Source organism: Poecile atricapillus, chromosome 15 (assembly GCF_030490865.1).
Source record: "Poecile atricapillus isolate bPoeAtr1 chromosome 15, bPoeAtr1.hap1, whole genome shotgun sequence".
NCBI classification, from domain to species: domain Eukaryota; kingdom Metazoa; phylum Chordata; class Aves; order Passeriformes; family Paridae; genus Poecile; species Poecile atricapillus.
The window spans coordinates 3,902,302-3,923,763 of NC_081263.1; the positions used below are offsets into that span (position 1 = coordinate 3,902,302).

Here is a 21,462-nt window from a genome sequence, read left to right on the forward strand (position 1 = left end):
TATCCCACTGGGACATATTTTTTTGGGAGTAGTTCATGATTCCTTATTCAGAATTCATAATAGAAAGCGACACACCCCTGAATAACATTTCGATTTTTATAGAGCATCTACAGATAAGGGGCTAATACAGAAATTACCCACGGTTCATCTGTGTCCTGGTCTACAGAGATCTCACCTCTCTCTCAGTTGGGAATGGAGCTGGGTTCAGAAGCAAACCATGAAACAGCTCTTCCCCCACTCTGAAAAACAGAGCCCAGTTTGGGAGGGGGGAAAATCCCAAGAAATTTGAACTGAACATTGCTAAAGATTCAAAATAGCATTTCAAAGATGCTTGTGAAATCCTTCAAATGAAATATTGAACAGGAGTCTGAAAATAAACTCTGGTTATTCAAAGTAAGCAGCATAGAAATAAAATTTGTATTGTAAGAAGAGAAAAGAACGGTTTACTTTTTATATTACTGCTCATTAAAAATGTGATTAAATTGATAAGGTGAGATAAGGAGACCAGGTGTCATGTTTCACTGAGGAAAGCCAGTCAGCATTAGATATGACTTCAGACTAAATTCCCCTGTAGTTGTGCATCCTGGTAGGGCTTGGTTTTATTAAATGTATTAAAAAGAAACTATTACTTTGCTGTGTTTGTAGGAAGTAGCTGCTGGTGCCATCCCATCTGTGCCTCAACCCTCATTAGCCTCTGCTCTCGTTTTCTACAAAGATTAATCTATTTTGAGAAGACTCATGGCAAGAAATTCTGCTTGTGCAGCGAGGTTTCGTTGTGGAAATTGTGAGCCCTGAGAAGTTTGTCCTTCTGTTTGCACGGAATGCGAGGGCACGGTGTCAAGGAGGGGATGATGAACTGAGCCTGCAGGAAGGCGTGGATTGGCAATCCCTGGCTCTGCTTGTGGAGCTGAGTGGTTCCACAGCAGAACAGCCCAAACCCACAGCCATTATGTGATTCATACCTCCAGCTGTGGCAGTACATCTCAAATTAGGTCTAAATATGCACATACTTCATGTACAGCTGCACACTACAATCATTGAAAATATTTTTCTATGGCAGTCAGTGCAGTCATTCTGCACAGCATTCAGGTTTGGTAAGAAAAACAGTTACATTAGCCATTTGTGCACCCTCAGACCTCACAAACTCTAAATTCTACCATGTTCAGAGCAAGACAAGGTATCATATCACAGGACAGCTCTGGGGAACTTCCTCAGCCTGTGACCAGACAGAATTTGCTGGGCTCCAGGATTTAGCTAAGGCAGCTAAAAGGCAGAATTCTGGAACAACATTCAGAGGTGAAGTTTCTCTTTCCAGCACTGGATCAACCTGACTCAGGTCCCCTACACAATTTAGCTTTCCTCCTCTGTAAAACACTTGGGTATATAATTACAAAACAGGATTATGTAAGACTCAGCTGTTATGTTGAAGTAACAACTGGAAAACATGATACTAATACATGATACTAAGCTACTTCATGTGGGCTTTTTATTCTTAATGACTGTGGAGTGCCCAGGTTAGTTTGTAGAACAAGATGTCAAGGACCACTTTAATTAAGAATTTGTGTCTTCAAACCTCCAGTGGCTTTACAGTTGCCATGGTAAAATTTATTTACTGAGTGCCAAACAGCACCATGGAAGAAGAGAGTTGTTTTCCTTCTTAAGTGGTCAAAACATAAGTTAAACCTGCCTTTAGGCTGGCTCAGTGCATCCTGAAGCCACCCTGGAACGATTTCAGCAAATAAGAAAAGTCTGCAATTTGGAGCATGAACATTTGGTTTGTTTCAGCTGGCTTTGCTACTTTTGGCTTGGGAGATGTCAAAGCTTTTCACTTTTAATGTTGCCTAAATACAAAGCAGCACTGCCCTTCTTCGCTTGCCCTTCTGCCAGCTCTGGGGGCCAGGGGTGGGGAAACAGGAAAAAAAAAAAAAGAGGAAACAAAAGAATCAGAGGAAATAAAAACCAGGAGAGGTGAGGAGACCCAGATCCCTTTAATGGGAGCTGCAGATAATTCTTGCTTACAACCCTTTCACTGTGCATTGAGGCACTCGAGCATTATAAATACAAATATGTAAGACAGCACTGTAATAGATGCCAAAATCTGACTTCTAACTCACACCTTATCTTGTTTTATTTGAAACATGCTACTTGGATGAATGAGATGCATTAGTGAGGAGGGGTTGGGAGCAGCCTGGCTGAGTGAGGCAGGCTGAGCCCTGGGTTCTGCTGGAGAGCTGGGTTGGCTTTACAAGATCTCTGGTGCTGACTGTGCCACCCTAAAATCAACCTCCCAAACCCTCTCTCACTCTGACCTTCACAAGAAGCAGCTGTTTTGTAATCAAATCCATATTATCAGCAGACTCTTTGATAGCTTTTTTTTAGATTTTCAACATGTAGTTATGTAATACAATGTGTAATGCTGTGTGCATACCTATATATGGTATAGATATATAGATACAGACTTGTGTATCTATAGATACAGACTTACAGCTACTGAACTTATGGTGCATAAGCCAAAAGCCCAAAGCCAAGAAGAGCAAACATGAGGGAAGGGCATCTGTTTTGCTCTGAAAACAGAGCTGTTCTGCATCCCCCTTGCTGGCTGCAGCTGCACACACACACAGGCTCGTGCCCTGAAAAAAGCCTCTCCTCACTGTTCTTGTGGCAGGAGCTGCTGTTGAGGGTTAAGGTCACTGAGCACCATGAAGTGCACAGGGCCTGGAGCCACTCTGGGATGTCTCATTTTTGCCACCCTGAGCTCAGGGCTGGGGCACAGCAGGGATGTTCCATTAGTTCCCCATCACCTTGTGGCACTGCCAGGCTCTGCCATCGTACGAGAGGCTGATGTTGACACCAGATCTGTGCATGAGGGCTTTTAACAGCAGGACAGGTTCCCTGCAGAGCAGGCATGGGCAAATCACCATATTTCTGTCAAATCAGCCAGAGCTGTGATACATTTTATGCCAGCTCTGTGCTTTTATGCCAGATTGGTGCCAACTGGGGGATGACAGACAATTCTTGATATGGCACAAAGTGTAAGTGGCGCAGAGAATGATACCTGATCCAGCAAAAAGCTTGCAGGAACAGTGTGGACTAATCAATGTATTTTAAACAATCTGAGAGGGCAGAATGAGTTTCTAGTGGATCTGCACTTTGTACCATTGGGATTGTGGTCATTTTGGTCTATTACTGAATGCCATGAAACTCAGTTTATTGGATACCAGCCCAAGAGTCTGTAAACCAAGACCTGCTTGGCATGTCTGTATCTTCTAAGGGAAGAAGATACATCTTCTTGTGGAAGAAAAGTTGTGTTAGGGAGTCTGAGCTGCTGTATCTAATTCCATGCATACATCATGGAAATACACAATTCTTCCCATCCAGCACCCTGCTAATGGGGAATGCTGCTTAGCTCTCCATTTTAGAGCTCACAGCCATGCAGATGCAGCAGAGATAGAATCGGGTTGGGGTTACTCAGAGATCTCTAGCACAGTGTTCACATGACAAATACTTCGCCTTCATTTCCTTATTATTCCAAGAACAAAATCCAAAGAAGTATTTGGTTTTCAGCTTTAAGCCTTCAGGTTTCACTGTGTTTATTGTGAATCACATGTTTTGGGCAACACACCCCTATGTTTTTGTGAATATGATCTCTGCATGATCCCACCAGGAATACACAAGACACGTAACTCTCATAACTCTGGAGTGAATCCCTAGAATAGCACCTGCTGCAGGGTCAGCATATGAAGAAAATTACCAAGTGCCAGCACATGTCAAGGAAGTAAAGCCTAATGGATCAGGTGCCTGGAAGCAGGATATGAGCTATTCAGTATAAAATGTCCCTTTAAACTCCTGGGGAGGTGTTCTGTTTGCTGATTTATTGTGACAGGAATTCTCATCCTTTGGCCACATGAAATGTCAGCTCTGGTATCAATTTCATCCCTCTGCAGGGAGATCCTGGGGACAGAGCAACACCTGCTCTGCTAATCTTGGGGCATCTGGGTCAGGCTCAGGTTTAGCTGAGCAGCACCTGGGGAGGTTCTGCTGCTGCATTAGCTCTGCCTGGTTTTGGGCATGAAGGAAAATCTGTGGTTTTCAGGGCTGTCAATCTGGGATCCCCCAGTTTGCTTCCCCCAGCACTAAGGGAGAAGCTGGGTGGGATTTTAGCAGGGGTGTAACCATGGGGTGCAAGTGTGTGGAGAAATGATGCCTTGTCTATCATCCTGCCTTCTTTCCAAATAAATGTGTGCATTTTAAAGCCACTATCTGAAGTCATCATCCGAAGGCTATACTGATAGCCAGATGGCGGAATCATAATTTTTTGTTCTTTCAAGCTTTCCCCCAGTAGCTTTAAATAGAAGAATAAATTTTCCACAGAGAAAGAATCTTCTATTAATAGCATTAGATCATTTCAGTACTTGAAAAGAAGAAATTAGTTGAGGGTTTTTATAGATTTTTTTTTAATACTTTCTAAAATATTATAAGTTCTTTTATTGTGCAGGCAAGAGTGTCCGCCTTCAGAGTTTTAATTACTAGGGGAAAAAAATTCTCCTCCTCAGAGTTCAAAAAACAAATATAGTGAATAAGATTATGTGAAATGACTTAAAATAAACATCTTCAAACAATCTGGCCCTATGTGTCAGTTCTCTGTCATGCTTTGATAATCTCATTCTGTTGCTGAAATAGATTTACACAGATTGCAGAGGAGGCTTGAAGCCGATTGAAAAGACTTCTGCTTATCCAGTGCACTGAATTGCCAATCAGAGGTGATGTTCTGGGGGGCAGACTCAATAAATTCCTCACTGTATTTTCTCATAACTGAGAAAATGTAGCCAGTTCCACTCCTGTGATCACACATTCTGAGATCTCTCCTCATTCATTAAAGAAAAGGAGAGGAAAACAAACTGCAGGCTTCGCCGCCTTTTCCAAATAAACTTTGTTATCCTCTTATGTAAAACACTGGGATATTCCAAGTGCCAAAGAGCTTTATACACAGCTTCACTTAAAAGCAAAACCATAAAACATGTTTTGTTCTGCAGTCACTGAAATTCCAGTCATTTATAGCAATGAATGGGCAATGTCAAAGGAACATATGGTATTTTTAGCTCTGCTTCATTACCCAGTGTTGTAAACCAACCCTGAAGAGTTGTAATGTCTAAAAGCTTTCTCAGAGAAGAAAGGCTTTTCCTTCCTAGTCTTGACTAAAGTCAGACTGTTCCTGTGCAGAGGCTGAGCAAACTTCACTGAGCAGGGAGGGGAGGCTGTGGGATGAGCAGTCAGACCTGCACAGAGGGGAAATGACCAAAAAACCAGGCCTGGGAAAGCAGAATGGGTGGAGAGAAGGGGAAGAGTAGCCCAGTGAGAAAGGAGGAGTCTCTGACAGGGAGGTGTGATTTCAGTGTGACCAACTCCTTATCTGTCCTCATGGGCAGGAATTTAGGACTGAATCTCTGTGTTATAGAGGCAGAAAAGCTCCAGCCAACAGGACTGAGCCAGGGCACACTAAAGTATAATCACCCAGGCCTATAAATGCTGTAGAGCTGATGGGCACATTTGATACCAAGAGTCTCTGTTAATGTTTCACAACATCTTTTTATTGTTGTGCATTTGCTCTTGGAGTCCATTTGGCCCCCCAGTGAATTTGGTTTATGATTAAGTTGACCTTTTTTTCTTTTTCCTCTCACTGCATGAGATCCTTGACCTGGTTTGCTGTGCCCTGCTCAGTCCAGACATGAACCAAAGGAAGAGGGGTCTGGCTTGTTCTCAATAAATCATGGCATTTCAGAATGAAGGATGGTTTTCTGCCATGAGTTCCCCCATTGTTCCTAAATATTTCATAGGCAGCTTCAAACAGATTTAGTTTGGATGTGACTTACACTGTAGAGGAAGGGACAGGCATGGGATGAAGTTATTATCTTGGAATAGCGTGGATCAGCGTGGCAAGCACTAAACACCCTCCCAGTTCTTATAAAAGCCTGTGGATTTCAGTGTTTCTTGGAACATCACAGAACCAAACCCAAATTATGCCTAGACAGTGAAATTCAATACTATCATTACACAAAACAATCCACAAAGTCAACAGCAGTCTGAAATCTCTGCAAATGCTGGAGAACAATTACATGAATTTCAAGACAGTTGTATGGAAATCCTCAGGTATCTTTGTTATTATTACACTCATAAATAATCTCTTTTTGCAGCTAAGATACTGTCATTTCCTCTTTTACTTCCCATGGAGGTTTCTGGCACAAGGAAGCTTTCAGGAGATTTTTGTGGCTTTTTAGTAATATCCCCCCAAACACACAGAGGCTCCCTCCTGAGGAGGCAGTTATTACAATATTGTGGGGGGTTCTTGTTTCCAGCTCTCCATGACTCATGCAGGCAGCTGAGAACACAGTTAAAATATGAGTGCTGAAAAGAAACTGAGAAGAGGGAGTAGTTATTCCACTTCTCTTTCTCTTGGAAGAACTAAAACATACATAAATTTAGGTCAGACAGGGTAAAAATATTCCATGCTGGTTTTCCTTCCAAGCTGTTTGGGCTTTGTGAGGCATAAAAACAGGCCCAGGATATGGTTGAAATGAACAAGACTATTATTTACTTTTTAAATAAAAACCTCATGCATTGAAACAGAAATTCAATTCATGTTCTGTGGTGGTTATAAAATGATAGTTTTGTCACAGAGCTGGTTATCCCTTTTGTGTAAAGAGTAATAAATTAAGAATTTAAAAAAATAGGAGAAGAAAATAAGAAAAGAAAGTCAAATATTCTTGCTGATGAAAGGCAAATGTTAGAAAAACACTCATTAGAGGTTTGTGTCTCAAAAACATGTCCCGAATGAAAATCAAGAGCTGGAGACCAAGGAGCTGTCTGGGACTGTTGGTTTAAAAAAATGTGAATTTAAAATCTGTAGCCAGTAAAATTAACAAAATTAGCCTGTACAAAGAGAGATCATCCTGTCTTTAGTTTGGGAAATGGTTGTTACGTTTTTTTCTTTTGCATAAGCCCTGACCAGCAGAACAGAAATGCAATCATGTGCTCCCTGGACACTTCTCCAGATTGTAGATTCTCCACATTTTCTTATTTTTTACACCATTACATTATAAATTAAATCTCTAAACACAGAACTGGAGTAATCTTACCTGTTCAGATAAAATGTGTGTGGCAGGAGTTTGCTCAGCAAGGTCTGTACGTGGGTGCAGAGAGGGTTTGGGAGCCCAGGGCACACCGAGGCTGCTCCACCTCCACCCCACCAGCCCCAACCACTGAGTGCTCTGGACAAAGCCATGGGAAAATTCTGAGTAGGAAAATCTGGTGCAGCTCTGAGTTGCTCCATCCTCTCCTGTTTGATTCACAGGCTGGTCCAGGAGGAGCAAGACAACGCTTGATGCATCAACCACAGGGTGACACTTAGGGGAACCTGCCAGCACTTAAAGGGAGAATTTTACCAGTAGACTTCTCAAATGGATCTATACAAAAGCCATTAAAGCAGTTATGTACATTTTAGTTCAGCTCCTGGCATTCTTTGACCCTGTTTTGAATATGTTTCTTCCTCTGTGTATTTCCATTTGAGGTGTAACCACTGCAGTCATTAACTATCCTACTTATCCAAACTACTGCCTAATATTCCTGGAGATTTGACCATCTGCAGACATATTTATTCTCTGGCTGTTGCAGTTGTTGGAAGCAGTACAACCTCACCAACCCACAAGTTTTCTCCTTGAAAATTTGAATTTAAAATGGTCTTGACAAGGTAGCTCTCCTGTTCTTTCAAATCTAACCATTTCAATAAATAGTGATGATGTCTTTTCTAAATTGTTTTTAGCAACAATTGTCTAGTTTGAATAGAAAGAATGTTTTATGAACTATAAAATGAATACAAAGCTCAGTTGTTGCACTGAACTGCAAGAAGACTGACTCCAATTAATAAAACCAGTACAACTCTGGTTACATGCAGAGTCCTTTCTCCAGTAAAATCAGTGCACTGTGAACATTAGAAGAAAAGCTGGAAGAAACTCATCCATCTGTGCATTAAATTTGCCTTTGCTGTCATGACCTCAGCATCATCCTAGGAATTTTGAAATTGCCACTGTTAATTTATGCATAGCAATTTCATTAATGCCAAAATGTGTTGCTGGAAAGCTCTAGGAAGGTACCTGCCACTCTGGACACAGATATTTATAATGGAAAAATGCAGTGTAAGAACATTTCAGATAAGCTCTAATATAGGGGAAAATGCACTTCAAGGGAAATTTTACTTTACCAAAAATTTAGGAGCCAATGTCTTGATGAACGTTTGTGAATTTTGATACCAACATGTCATATGAATTTGCATGTGTCATTAGAGGCTTTTGAATCTTGCAATTTAGTAAGATAATGATTTTTATCCATCCTCTGGGAAGAAACCACAGGCATTCTTAGTTTATTTTTGGAAGGATGGTTGTTTAGTTTGGCTGGAATTTTTATTATCAAGAAGAATCTTGTTTCCTTTGCACTTGGTGAGGAAAGAGCTTGCTCACTGTCGAGTTGGAGTCACAAGATCACACCACTGCTGCTTAACAAATGCAGCCAGAAGGTGTTGAGTCCTCAGCACCAGCTTCTCACAGCCCCACTTCTAACACTGCATTTCTTGCTAATGCAGACAAAGCCAATAAATCACATTAGCAAGAGGAATTGCAGTTACTTCCATAGTTCTCCCTGCTTGGCTGCTCGGTGACACAGAGAGTTAATGGACACACATTGCTGTTCTCCTGCCAAATCCTCATTTTGTTATTGCCACGTGGGACACTGTCTCTCTATTTTTCTGTTTCTTACACAGGCCAGGGATTACAACTCAGTAGTTTGTTTTTCCTAATTCCTATAACAGAAGAGGGAAACAACCAGGAATGGAGTCATTCCAAAAGCTGCAGAGGAGACAGTTTCACATATTTAGAGTAATTTCCATGTTTATTCTTGCTCTGAAGATCCTGCCATTCCCATTAGGACTAGATTGTGGTCTTGGTTCAGGCAAACAGTGATAATCACTACAGTAAATTTGACAAGCTATTATTCTCTTGGCCCTGGACCAGTGAAGAACTGAATTTTAGAAGGCATGCTGCAGTTTGGTTAGACTGGTGCTTTGAAACCCATACCTGAGCTTTGAGAAGGTTCCATCTAATGATGATGTTTAATGCAGGACTGAACAGGTGAGAAGTGCCATCACCCTTGGGGACTTGGTAGCATCTGACTCTGCTCTGTGTTTAAGCTCAGATGTGACTTTTCAAAGGTGCTGGGGGTTTGTGGTACCTTGCTTTGGAGAACTGCTGAGTATTTATTATAATTGCCTTGTTGATAAGCACCAGTAGACAGTGGAATAAATGATTTTTTATAAACAATGTTCCCCTTTAAGTATTTCCTACATGTGTCTCATATTTACAGAATGTTACATCCAGCAGAGCAATCCATCCCTAGAAAGTATTTAACCATTCATTCAGGTGAAATGATCTCCCAAGAAGGGTTTAATTACAATTTCCATACCAACCAAGTGTATAAATCACTGAGAGCTTTAGAACAGTTTTACAAGGAGCCACATTGGATGCACAACCTTAGACAAAAGTTGAATTCGATCACTGTGCCTGTTTTCTATCTACCTTTCCCTGTAGCTGCTCTGGTTTATGTCAGATTTTTGTTGTCTAAGTATTCCTGCTCCCAAAACTCTGTCCTGTTCTGTAGAGCAGGCCTGGAGCGAGCACCAGAGACTGGTGACTGAGGTGTATTTGCTGCCAATGGATGTGAGGAAAGCAAGAGTGTGAAGCAGCAAAAGTGATAAAGGAGAAAACAGAACAAAAGGAGATGCTCTTGCATTTCACAGAGCACAAAGAGTGTTTTCCATCTGCAGCAGTGGCACTGAACAGTGACAGCACCAACTGAGAGCTGTGATGTGTTCGAGCAAAGAAGGAAATTATGCATGGAATTACAAGGGCATGAAAGTGCATAGGACATGAGGATTTGATTAATTCTTGAATAGACAAGATTGGGATAGATGTAAAGTGAGTGCTGACTGTATGTCTGACAGACACAGACTCCCATAAACTGGAGAAACTCTAAACAGGTCAGTCTTGGGCCATGAATCCCAGAAAAAGCAGTGGGTGGGTCCCTGCTGGAAAACACGGTGCCCTTACACCAGTGGCTTCCCTGGGTGTTCCATGTCCCTCTAAAGGCAGCTGCTGTCAGGGATAACTGCAGTGGAAGGGATTTGAAGGTGCCTCTTGGAGACAGCCCAGGGTGTGTTTCAGTCTGCAGACTCCCTGAGGATGCTATAAAAAACATCCTTTCAACAGGTTTGCAGCAAGGCTACAGCTAATTAAACAACTGCAGGTGATGAAAAGCTGGTCCTGCAGTGCAGACAGCAGCTTTAGTGCTCTGAGTGCATGGCAAGCCTCATCCAAACCATCCCTGTGCTCGCTGGGCCTGGCTCCGTGTCCTGCAGCACAGCATCTCTCAGGAGCCTGGGGGACACTGCCCAGCCCTGGGGATTGGGAACACGAGTGGCACAAACTCCCTGCAGCTGCAGCAGGGACAGACTTGGCACAGGCTGGCTCCTGGCCCTCTGCAGAGGCAGTGCCCATTTGAAAGGATTTTTATTTTATTTGAATGGATTTTTTGTGGATCTGGGGAGACGCTGCTCTGCTGCCTGAGCCAGCTCTCACTAGGGGAGGAGGCTGCAAAAGGCAGCTTTCTCCTCTCCAAAGACATTGCACAGGCTCAGGTAACTGAATTAACAGTGTTTGCACAGCAATCCTTCATCAGCCACATTTTCTTATTGTTACCGAGCTCTTTCCTACCCAGGTAAGGCGTGTTGTGGGCTCCTTTGTGCAAACACTGACAAACCTATTTTGCTAATGAACTGCTAATGTCACACCGTGCATTGTAAATCACAGCAAGTGGTGCTGGAACTTGATCCAGAAGCATGAAAAGTTCCTGATTAATTTCTTTGCACCTTGGCTCACTTGGTGGTAATGCTGGTAGGTGATATGTCAACTTTCCAAAGGAATGTTTTCTGGAAGAAATCACAAATCTCAAGCATACAAATCATATTTTTATCTAAGAGATTTAGCTAGAGTTGCCACTTCCCCGCTCTCTTTCCTTTGATAAGCATAATCTGTTTCCCCATTCATGTCAGGGAAACCTGGTTTTAAAATCCAAATACTTTGAAGGAGGCTCAGCATGACAAAATGGAAATAAACTTCCCTGGCAAGCACAGCCCCCTCCTACCACCCACAAGTTATGTTTTGGGGCTTTTATTTTATTTCCTTCAATTAGAGAGAAATGTTAAATCATAATTTAACATACTAAAGAGCAGTGGAAATTCTAGAACGAGGACAAATGGCAAACCTTTGTGTCTGAAGTGAAAATGGAAGCTCAGACATTGGAGACCACATAATAAACTTGAATTTTCATGCAGAGAAGTATAAAAACTTAATCAGGATTTATATCACCCTGCAAAAATAAAAGTGATTGAGCCCAAGCACAGCCTTTACTGAGGGGAAGCTGAACCCAGAGCTGTCTGTGTATTTCCCTGCTATTTATCTTTGCATTTTCACCCTGCCTTCATGGATCTCCATGAGTCTGCAGCCTGCACAAATTTACTGTGCCAGATTTTCCCCCCAAGGTAACTCAGGGAATGACGTAGGTGCCATGTGGATAAACCTGGCCCACTCTCCATCTGCTCCTTGGGAGGTTTCATCTTGGAGAGATGAAATCCATGGCGGGAAATCATGAACATAAAGGGTTGAAATAAGAGAGAAGAATTCAAGCCATTTTTTCATTACACTGTTGACATACAAAACATGAAAATTTGGATAGATAAATGCCTGATTTTTGTACCTCAGACCTGTAATTTTCCTTACTTTATTTCAGTGTTTTTTTAGTGTAATGAATATGATGTGTCAGAGCAACAATCTGTGTCACATAAGCAGCTGTGCAACCAAAATCAGCTCATGATTACATTCAATAATTACTACAGGTACCTTGCTTTTCTAAATATCTAAACTGTTAAGAACCAGGTTTACTCTTTTACAAAGGATTCTGTGTAAGTTTTTTTCCAAACCAACCCCAAAGAATACTGAAATATTCATAGTGTCAAATACAAAGTCCTTCAAAATTTAAATAAATTTAAGGTTCGTTAAAAACTTCTTTTCTCCTTTACAATTTTCATTTCTAATTTCTAACAGTCATTCAAAATTGCAAAAATCAAAATAGTCCATGTTCAAAAAACTGAAATGGAAACTTCAAACTGGAACATTCTGCTGCAGTTGTCTTTCAGACAGTCAAGAAAGAGCATGTCTGCAGAAATGCAGGTGACAGAAAACATTTTTAGAACAAGGAAGAGCTCCATCACAGGAAACATCTAACTGATGCAATAAAAAAACTCTTCAGTTTGAATTCTGCTTCTCTGAAACATAACACAGAAGCATTCAAAAGCTTCCAGACAGGAGCAATTTACCCCTGTCCTGCGTGTTCAGCCACCGTGGTCAGTTCTTTCTTTTTTAGGATGCTAAACTAAGGAAAAGGGGGATTGCTCCTGCTGCTAATTCTCTTTCACAACACTCAGGATAATCTTTACTCTAAAACCAAGACCACCTTTCTTCCTCCCCTGCCCTGCAGGCTCCTTTCACTGGATGACAAGGGCCCTCAGCAAGAAGCAGCTTGAGGGAAGTGCTGGCTTGGTTTGGGAGTGAGCAGGAGGACACAGGAACCCTTCAGGTTCAGCTCCTCCTGTGTCACCCTCCCTCACCTCCTTTTTAGAGGCAGCCCTGAGTTCCAGGCAGCACAGAAAGTTACTGCTGGTAAAGGCACCTCTATCCCAAAAGCCAGAAAGGTCATTTTGACTCCACTCACTGTCTCTGTCCTCTGCAGTGGACCAAAGGGAACCTTTATTTCCTTTTTTAGCTCGATATATGAGTTGCAGAGAGAGATGCAATGACAGTAAAGGGGAAAACATGCAGAGCTGCATCACAAACCAATTCATCAGCAAACAGAGCACGCCTGCCTTACAAATTTGCCTGCAGCTCTTGTCTGCTGTGTTATTTTTAAACTGCCTGCAGGTTGCAGATTTTTCAGTGGTCCTTCTCCTACCAACATACACACGGGATTTAGCAAGGCACAACTTTCATTACCATGAATTTAAGTTACCAAAACTCCCAGCACATTAAAATTCATCATCCTTCATCTCCCCACAAACTTCTTGCTGCATTCACAGGAGGACATCTCGTGTCTCCTGCAGCCTGTCTGCATGGCAAGGTCAGTGGAACTCAGCCCTGCATCCCTGATGTTCCCAGCTGCCATTCCTCAGCCTGTGGAATGCACCTTGCAGTTGATGTAGTCAGCGACCCAGGCCTCCAGCTACAGACTCTGGCTCGTCTGGAAAAACCCAACTCAGTGAGCCCAGTGCTCAATTTAACAGTGCTGTGATCACCCAGACATGATCACCTCAGCACCAGAGCCAGCTGCTGTAGGAGGGAGGGCTGTGAGCAGCCCAGGGCACTCTCCCATCACACATCCAGCACACCATTCACACAACTCCCAGCAAACCTGCCCCACTTCTGTGGGAGGCTGGCTGGGATGGAGGCAGGGTCTGACATGTGTAAATGGGAGAGCTTCTATGAGCAGAAAACCTTCACAATCATTGCACAATTCCCACAGAGAGCAGAATTGCAGGAAGAGTGCTCTATTTATGGCACCACAATGTTTTAAAGAAGAAAGCAAGGGGGTGTTTTTCACCACAACTGCTGCTGATGTAAACAGAAGCTGCAGATGCTCAGACTTTCTGAGGGGTCAGACCCTGGAGCCAAATGTAATGAATATTATGGTTTGTTTGCTTCTTCTTTGTTGCCTGGTTGATTCTGCAGCCCAGAGCTGCACTGCAGAGCAGTGCCCATCACTTTGGAACCTCTCCCCTCCTCTGACTGGGGATGTCTCAGACATTAACCCACTCACACTGCACCACTGTTAGGAGCTCTAGAAATTACCCCAGCTAGCATTGTAAGAAGAACTTGCCCAGCATCATCAGCAGGGGCACAGCCACGTTGGTTTCCACCCCTTCAGCACCCATGGAACAGGTGATGAGTTTGTGATACGTGAGGGGTTTATTTTGGGGCTGAAGCTCCAGCACAGAAGTCTTTGCCCTCAAATGGGTACAGCAAGGAATTTAAAGTGATTTTGGTATAAACAGACAATAAGATTCAGCCAGAGCAAAACCCTGCGGCCCCACAGAGCTGAGGATTGCCTGCTTGTGGGGCAGTGAGGGCCAAGCACAGGCTGGCCTTGCTGTGCTGGGGGTTAACCTGGTGCTCTCTGTGCCCTGATAGTGACTGTCCCTCATCCTCCCACATCACACAGCAATTAAGCTGCTGCTCACTTCCCCCTGCTGATTGGGAGAGTCATGGTTTGGCTCTTGGCTGTTTATATTTTGCAGACATCCCCTGTGTAATTGCATGGCCTGGCCCCAAGCTGTCAGGCTCTGGGAGAAGTAACCACATTATTCCACAGAACAGTTAGCATAATTAAAATATTGACTGCAGATTAAAAAAATGTGCTGAATGTTTCACAGAGTGGTTGGAGGGTTGGCAAGCCTTGGCAGCTTGTTGGCTGCAGGAACTGGCTGATATTTAGGAGTGCCTTCTCCTCCAGTAGTCACCGCTGTACGTGGGAACTGCTTTTTGTGCTGTCAACTTCTGATCTCCCAAGCAGCCAACCCACAACCAGGAGAAAATGAACTGACTGGAAATGAGGTGCTCTGAGGGCTCTCTTGTGATTCTCATTGCCAGTGAGACCACTTTCTTGTTATTTATGACTTCAGGACATCTGTCTTGCTGTGCCTCTATCTATTTTTATTTGTGTCCATCTCCTCCAATGCACAGTATAGAAACTGCATATGGTGAGAAGAACTGCTTGTACCATATGAGAAACATTAATAAAGTTAAAAAGCCCACAAAAACCTCCACTGAAACATATGTTTTAGCTGCTATTCCTTCTTTGACACTGGATTTCTACCTGTGTTTAATCTGCCATCAAAGTCTAAGGCATAAAATCCTTGCATTTGCACAACCAAGAGGGCAGAAAGGGAGGGAAGAAGCCCAGCTGGCAGGGCTGGTGGAAACCACAGAAGCATTTATTCCTACAGGGCACTCAGGGAAACCTCAGTGTCCTTGTGATAGCCCCCCATTCCCCTTCTTAGGGGAATATCTGGGACCATAAGCATTGCTGGAGACACACAGGTTTGGGTTCAAATGATTTCTTGGCTCTTTGCATAGACCCTAGCTGGCAAAAACTTAACATGACCTCATGCTGCCAGTATTAAAACGTGTGGGGGATGTCTAACCCACTTTGCAAACACCTACATCCTGAAGGAAACATAGCAGAGTCACTAAATCAGCTTCTGGTTCAATCTTCACTTCCATGCCTGAGAAACTCCTGGCCTGGGAGGAGCAGCAGTGCAGTCTCACAAGCAAGGAGCAGGGACAGCTGAGCTGAGCTTGTCCCACTCCACTGCAGCTCCCAGGGACAGGGCTCTGATTCACAGCCTCATCTGCAGCTCTTCTGAGATGAGCTAATTTCGTGAACATTTCTATTTCCACTCAAGAGGTGTCACAAGAAATGACCAAATGCTATTTCCTGAGGCTTTAAAGTGATCATAATAGCAAATTAATAGGAGATCTACTCTGCCATTTTCCATTCTCATTGCTATTGCTGTAATCAAGATCAGCTCTAATTCTTCAAAGCTTATTTCTGTGGTACTTCTCATTTTTGAATACGCTGCTGGGAAAGGAGCAGAATATCTTGGCACTCCAGCTGTGGTCTGTGGGCTACTGCCTTCCTTCTGTGTGAGGCTTATTGCTGTTTTCTGCTCTCAACTTAATACTGACCTCCAAACTGTAAATTATAAATATCACCTTATGTAGGCACCATGCTTTTAAAGGCAAAAAATATATTACTACTTTAAATCTCTTGTAAATTAAGCCCCCAGATAAATTCAGTGGAATGAGAAAAAAAGATGCTCTAAATTCAATACAAAGAGAATTTCACTGGGCATGCTGATGTGTGTGGGGAATTGTTACAGCTTTTCTCTGCTCTGATAGTTCACACAGCCAAGTTTTTAGTTTGTCTCCTCTGAATGATTCATCTCTATTACCAGTATTTTGAAAATTAAATGGAAGAGGAGGAATGTGTTCATTCCCCTGCTGTGTTTAATAATCTTCCAAAAATTGTTTCCTGTTTACTTGGAAATCCCAACCTCCATGCTGTGATTTAGGCATTTTCACCCTGTTAACTTAAAAACAAAGCTAGAAGATGCTGGATAAGTATGATCTTGCAGTCATAAAGCAATTTATGATAAATGTTGTTGTTCCAGAGAAAAATTACTTGAAAATGTACATATGTTCATAGCTTCACATTCCTGATTTAAATCATAACTGGTAGTTGGGAAAAAAATAGAAATTGTTGCTCAGTTTTTATTTCTGTAACAGGTCTGATGGCAGCTTCTCTTTCAACAATTACTGTACTGGTGCTCAAATACAAATCTCAGTAAAGACATCAATAACCCCATTTAGGGGATTGTCCCACTGTCCTCCATGGCACTGGCTGGCACACAACTGTGAATACTCACTGGGTATTGTTTCATGCAACACTTGTCTATAAGCAAAAGTCAGGGTGCATTTTCAAGAAAAATTATTAAAAATACCTAAATTGATTTTCCAGCTGAAGCATTATCTCTGAATTCCTGTGGCTTGGCTGGACAAAAGGGAAAGAATTTTCCCCTTAGCTTTCTCAAGGAATAAATTTTCACAGTAGTTTTGAGATTTTACTTACACATATCAAACTCTTCATTTATATAAGATTTGCATTAGCTCACAAAAGTCAGTGTGTTCTGTGTTAGCTCATGTGAAGAGTTCATTTAAAAGGCAGCAATATCCTGTGACCCAGGAACAGAACTGGAAGCTGGGCATTCCGAAGGGATCTGAGCTCCCTCACGCTTCCTCTCAGCTTTTCATAAAGGTCTGCATTTTTCTAAATGAGCATTACATTTATGTGATTAACTGGAGGCCACGTGAGCCTGATTTACAGATGTGTTAAACTTCCACTGCTCTTGCTAAAGCCATGGGGAGCTCTCAGCTGTCCACGTTTCAGGAGGCTGTGACAGCTCCCTGCAGCTTTTGGGGGCACAGTGACACCACTGCCTTGGGGAGCACCTTTGCCTGCCCTTTGCAAGTCACTGTGAGGTTCTGTCTCACATTTTTTTCCTCTTTTCCCCTCCCAGATGAGATGGAGCAGTCCCCTGCAGTGCGTTCTGACTACTTGGTCTCAGGGATTCGAACTCCACCAGTGAGGAGGAACAGCAAACTGGCAACACTGGGCAGGATCTTCAAACCGTGGAAGTGGCGGAAAAAGAAAAATGAGAAGCTCAAGCAGACATCTGCAGGTAGGCTGAGAACAAGAGAGGGATCTGCACAGCAAAGCTTTCATGGGACATGTTAAAGGTGACCTGAGCCAAACCCAATTCAGAGATTCCAGCATTCAACAGATTAATAATGTTTAAGGCTAGGAGGGGCCCAAAAAGGCTGATTTCCTATACAACACAATATAGTACATTTAGAAGAAAAGGTCAAAATATGAGAGTGAAGCACAAGCCTTGCCTCCAGACTGCTTTTCATGGGCTGTCCCTTCTCCACACAGGCTACATTTATGGCCCCGAGTATTGTCACCCCTTTTATTTGGGGTGAAGTTTATATAGGTCACAGTAACATGATGAGAAGTGACAGGAGGGAGCTGCAGCATGTGAAATGCCTTCCCTCAAGCAGCTGTCTCTGAGGGGAAGGAGCCCAGCACACAGCACAGCATCCCCTCACTGGTCTTCAGGGATGTCCCAGGAGATCTGTACAGAGACAACCTCACTTGCATTTTCCTAAGATGGGATGCTGCAGTTCCCTCCTCTTGCTCCTGTATCCTGTGGGAGTGTCCCAGTGAAGGACACTGTCCAAGGCAGCCCCAAGGTACCACAGGAAACAGCAGGAAGGCTCTGAAATCCCCGTGACTCTGCACTCTGCAGAGTGATCTGACAGCACCTCACATCATAAACCTCACCTTTACATGTGGTGGTTTTAACAAAGGAAGAGGCACAAACAACTGACCAATCCATGCTCCCCAAAACAAAATCATTACAGTCCTTTCCAAGCACACAGGAGCTGAGACTGGAGGGAATGTCCATGTTGCCTTTCTCACCCCGTTACATGACTGCTCTGTTGGTAACTGCTGCTGTGTTGTGCCACTACTTTGTGCAGTGCTGGAGAAGAAGATGACAGCGCGGCAAGGGCGGGATGAACTCATCAAGAAAGGCCTTCTGGAGATGATGGAACAAGGCAAGTAAAAATTCTTAATGTTATTTTTTATCAGAGGCTCTTTCAGGACAGCAGGAAACATATTTGCAAAAGCAGAATAAACAAGGAAAGGAATAAAACCCTTCAATACAAACAGAAGGAAAACTCTGTTTGAATTTAAGGCTTGTCATCCTTCAAGCTTCTCCCTGCTGCAATCAATCCACGTAGTTTAGTGTTTGATGCTCTCCCATCTTGAATGCAGCTCTGTCTTCCCTTGGTTTACACGTGGTGCATCTGAACTGGTACGTATGTTTTATGTAATTGCTCTAAACCCAGCTAAATCCTCCTGCCAAGAAATCCAGCTCAAGCTGTATAAATATAAACTTCAACATACAGATGCAGTCAGCCAACATGACCAACCTATGGATCCAAATCCCATCAAATGATCCTAATCTGATATTTTCAGCTGTTTCTCCACTAAACCAAGTTTGTGATGTAATGTGTTACCAGTCTGCCTGCTTCTCATTCCCATGGAAAAGTGAAGCATTTAGTGGGGTCATTTTAAAGATTTCCTGAGTACAAACCAGAAGTCATGGAAGGAAAATGACGAAGTGTCAGAAACACTCACAGAGGACATGGTTCTTGTTCTCCAAAGCCCTGACAGATGCTCAAGGGAGACACAGATTTGGGTGACTGTTCTGTGAGATTAACTGAGCTCCCAATGTTAAGGACAACATCCCAATTGCCATTTCCACCTAAACAGAGATAAACTCCACAAATCCATCTTTACTTTGAAAACATCATAGGAGAAATACTGTCATGAAAGAGGACTGGCCTTTTGAGCTTGATTAATCTCACAGATAGAAGTTATGTTCTTTGAAAGTAGTAATTGAGTTTCTTTTGTATAAAGCAAATACCATGCCAATAAATAACCCATGGGACAATACTCAGAGATGCCATACTGGAGTGAAACCAAGCAAATGAAGAGTCAGAAAAATAGCATTTTAAACAGGATTTTTTTTTTTTCCCCATGGGAGTAAAGCAATTTTAATATTTTTCTGTTGGATATATTTTAAGTTTTATGTTAAATAATCTATCAAACCCTCCATTTATTTTAAAATGGAAGTTCTTATAAAGCTAATTTTTAATTCCTGTCCATTGAAGTCTTTGCGTCTCTCATAATTCTAGATAATTATTTACCCTATTAACATATTAACATTACTGTACATACACTATCTCCACGAGGAGCAGGGAAGTTCCCTATAATCCATGAATTTGAAGACATGCATTTCCCCATCTCTGCAAAAAAACAGTAAAATAGAACTTCTGTAGAGCACATTAAGAGGTAATAACGAAGAATCAATAAACGTCTTGCATGCATAAAGAACGTTTGGGAGGAAAAGGTGATGCCAAGCAGCAAGACCATTTTGACAAAATTAAAATATTTTAAATAAGTATAGTCCAGTGAGGTGTGAGGACAAGCTGTGCTTTTAACTAGACAGCTGCAAACAGACTGCTTACCTGTCTGCAGGAAACTTGCCTGGAGCTCCTATAAACATCACACAAATTTCCAGTGCCTCCCTGTGCCCAGAAAGGGAAGAATGGATCACAGTCAGCTGAAGGACATTGCAGCTGCCTGCAAGTTATTTTCTTTACTGAGTGTTGTGAATCTCCAGGGTTATTTTATTATATTAGTAGAAGCAGCTTATTAGCTGGAATAAAAAAATTGACCCAAATAATTCTGAGTAAATGATTAGTGCCCTACTTGGACTGAGCTGAAGTGGCAGCAGTTTCAAGGCTAAGTCCTCGTTTACGCAGTTAGGTTGCAATAGTCAAAGCAGCAACACTGTGCTAAAAGACTAGGGTAAATCCTCAAATCTCTCTATTCCATCAGGGAATCTTCACTTCCAGGGAGCTGATTCCTGCTCACTTTCATAAATAGCCCAGCTGGGATGATGCTGCATCCTGAGAAGCCCCATGCATTTGCAGTGAGTGCCACTCAGCCCCATAGCCTGGCCTGTCAGCAGCGTTTGGCAGTGGCCCTGGCTGGGGCCCGTGGGGCTCTGAGCTCTCCTCGGGGCTGGTGCAGATCTGCAGGGCTCTGGGAGCAGCCCAGGGTGGAACTGCACTGTCCTTGTGTGGGTGATAACCTGGCAGGCTATGTCACCCTTTCTCCTCACACAACCCCCAGTCCTGGCTGCCCATTCACTGCATGGCCTGGGCCACATCTCTCGCCTTCTCTCCTCTCAGCTTTGCTCACACAGGGCAGATGCCAACCTGCCCTTGGAAAACTCCTGAAATGCAGCTTCACTCTGGGGAACCAGCTCAACTCCCTGAGAGATTACATGCTGCAGAGTCTGGCACACAGTGGGGTTAATTCCCAGCAAAATCACAGCCCTGCTCCAGGTTACTTTGGAGTGCTGAGGACTGGTGTTTTCCTTCCCTGTGGATCTAAGGTCTGTGCTTTGTCCTGTCCCCAGACTCTCTCTAAAATACCACTGGCACCCAAAGCAGCACACCCACTTTGATCTAAGCACAAGCTGACCATTGCTGCCCAAGAACATCCCTGTTATGTCTCAGAAATCCTCCAGCAGGAGCATCTGCCATCCCTGCACTAGTCACTGCCCCTCCCGGGCCGGCTCTGGAGCAGCCCTGTCTCTGGCTGCAGGGATGGCTCTGTTCCATCGTGCCACAGCTGCCAGCAGCCTTTCCTGAGCATGTGAGGAACGTGCAGAGTTACCTTGAGCACATTTAGGGAGCTCCCACCTCGATGTTTCTCCCCTTTGTGAGCACAAATGATGGGGTTTATCTGTACTTACAGCTCTGGGGAAGGGCTGCCTGTCAGACAACACGGGCAGTGGTTCATACACCGATGATTATGTACAGGCTGCCTTCACAAATGAGCTCAAATGTAGGCAATGAACTTTTTCCCCCCTCCCCTTCCCTGTATCATAGCAACTGTGCTACTGCAAGGACTATTTTAAGAACAGTAACTTTTCACCAAACGTGATTATGAGGCAGACTGAGTGAGCTCAGTGTGCAAAAATACTGCATCCGTTCCGCAGCATCTCTGGGCCAAAATCTGATACCCTCACCCAAAAGCATGAGAAATTACCCT

General features: G+C 43.2%; 1 protein-coding gene and 1 long non-coding RNA gene across 3 annotated transcripts in view; one reads left to right on the forward strand and one right to left on the reverse strand.

Moving 5' to 3' along the window:
* LOC131585101 (uncharacterized) overlaps positions 1-21,248 on the reverse strand; it is a 52,579-nt gene extending 31,331 nt beyond the window's left edge. Inside the window, exons 1-3 of the long non-coding RNA XR_009278864.1 lie at positions 21,164-21,248; positions 19,866-19,925; positions 19,576-19,643 (exon numbers count right to left, since the gene is read on the reverse strand). This is a non-coding gene — a long non-coding RNA (uncharacterized LOC131585101). The remainder of the gene's footprint in view (positions 1-19,575; positions 19,644-19,865; positions 19,926-21,163) is intronic.
* PHACTR3 (phosphatase and actin regulator 3) overlaps positions 1-21,462 on the forward strand; it is a 99,283-nt gene that overhangs the window by 34,772 nt on the left and 43,049 nt on the right. For both annotated transcript variants that reach the window (XM_058850818.1, XM_058850819.1), the window contains exons 2-3: positions 17,288-17,449; positions 18,309-18,386. In XM_058850818.1, the coding sequence (XP_058706801.1) occupies positions 17,288-17,449; positions 18,309-18,386 (240 nt within the window). The remainder of the gene's footprint in view (positions 1-17,287; positions 17,450-18,308; positions 18,387-21,462) is intronic.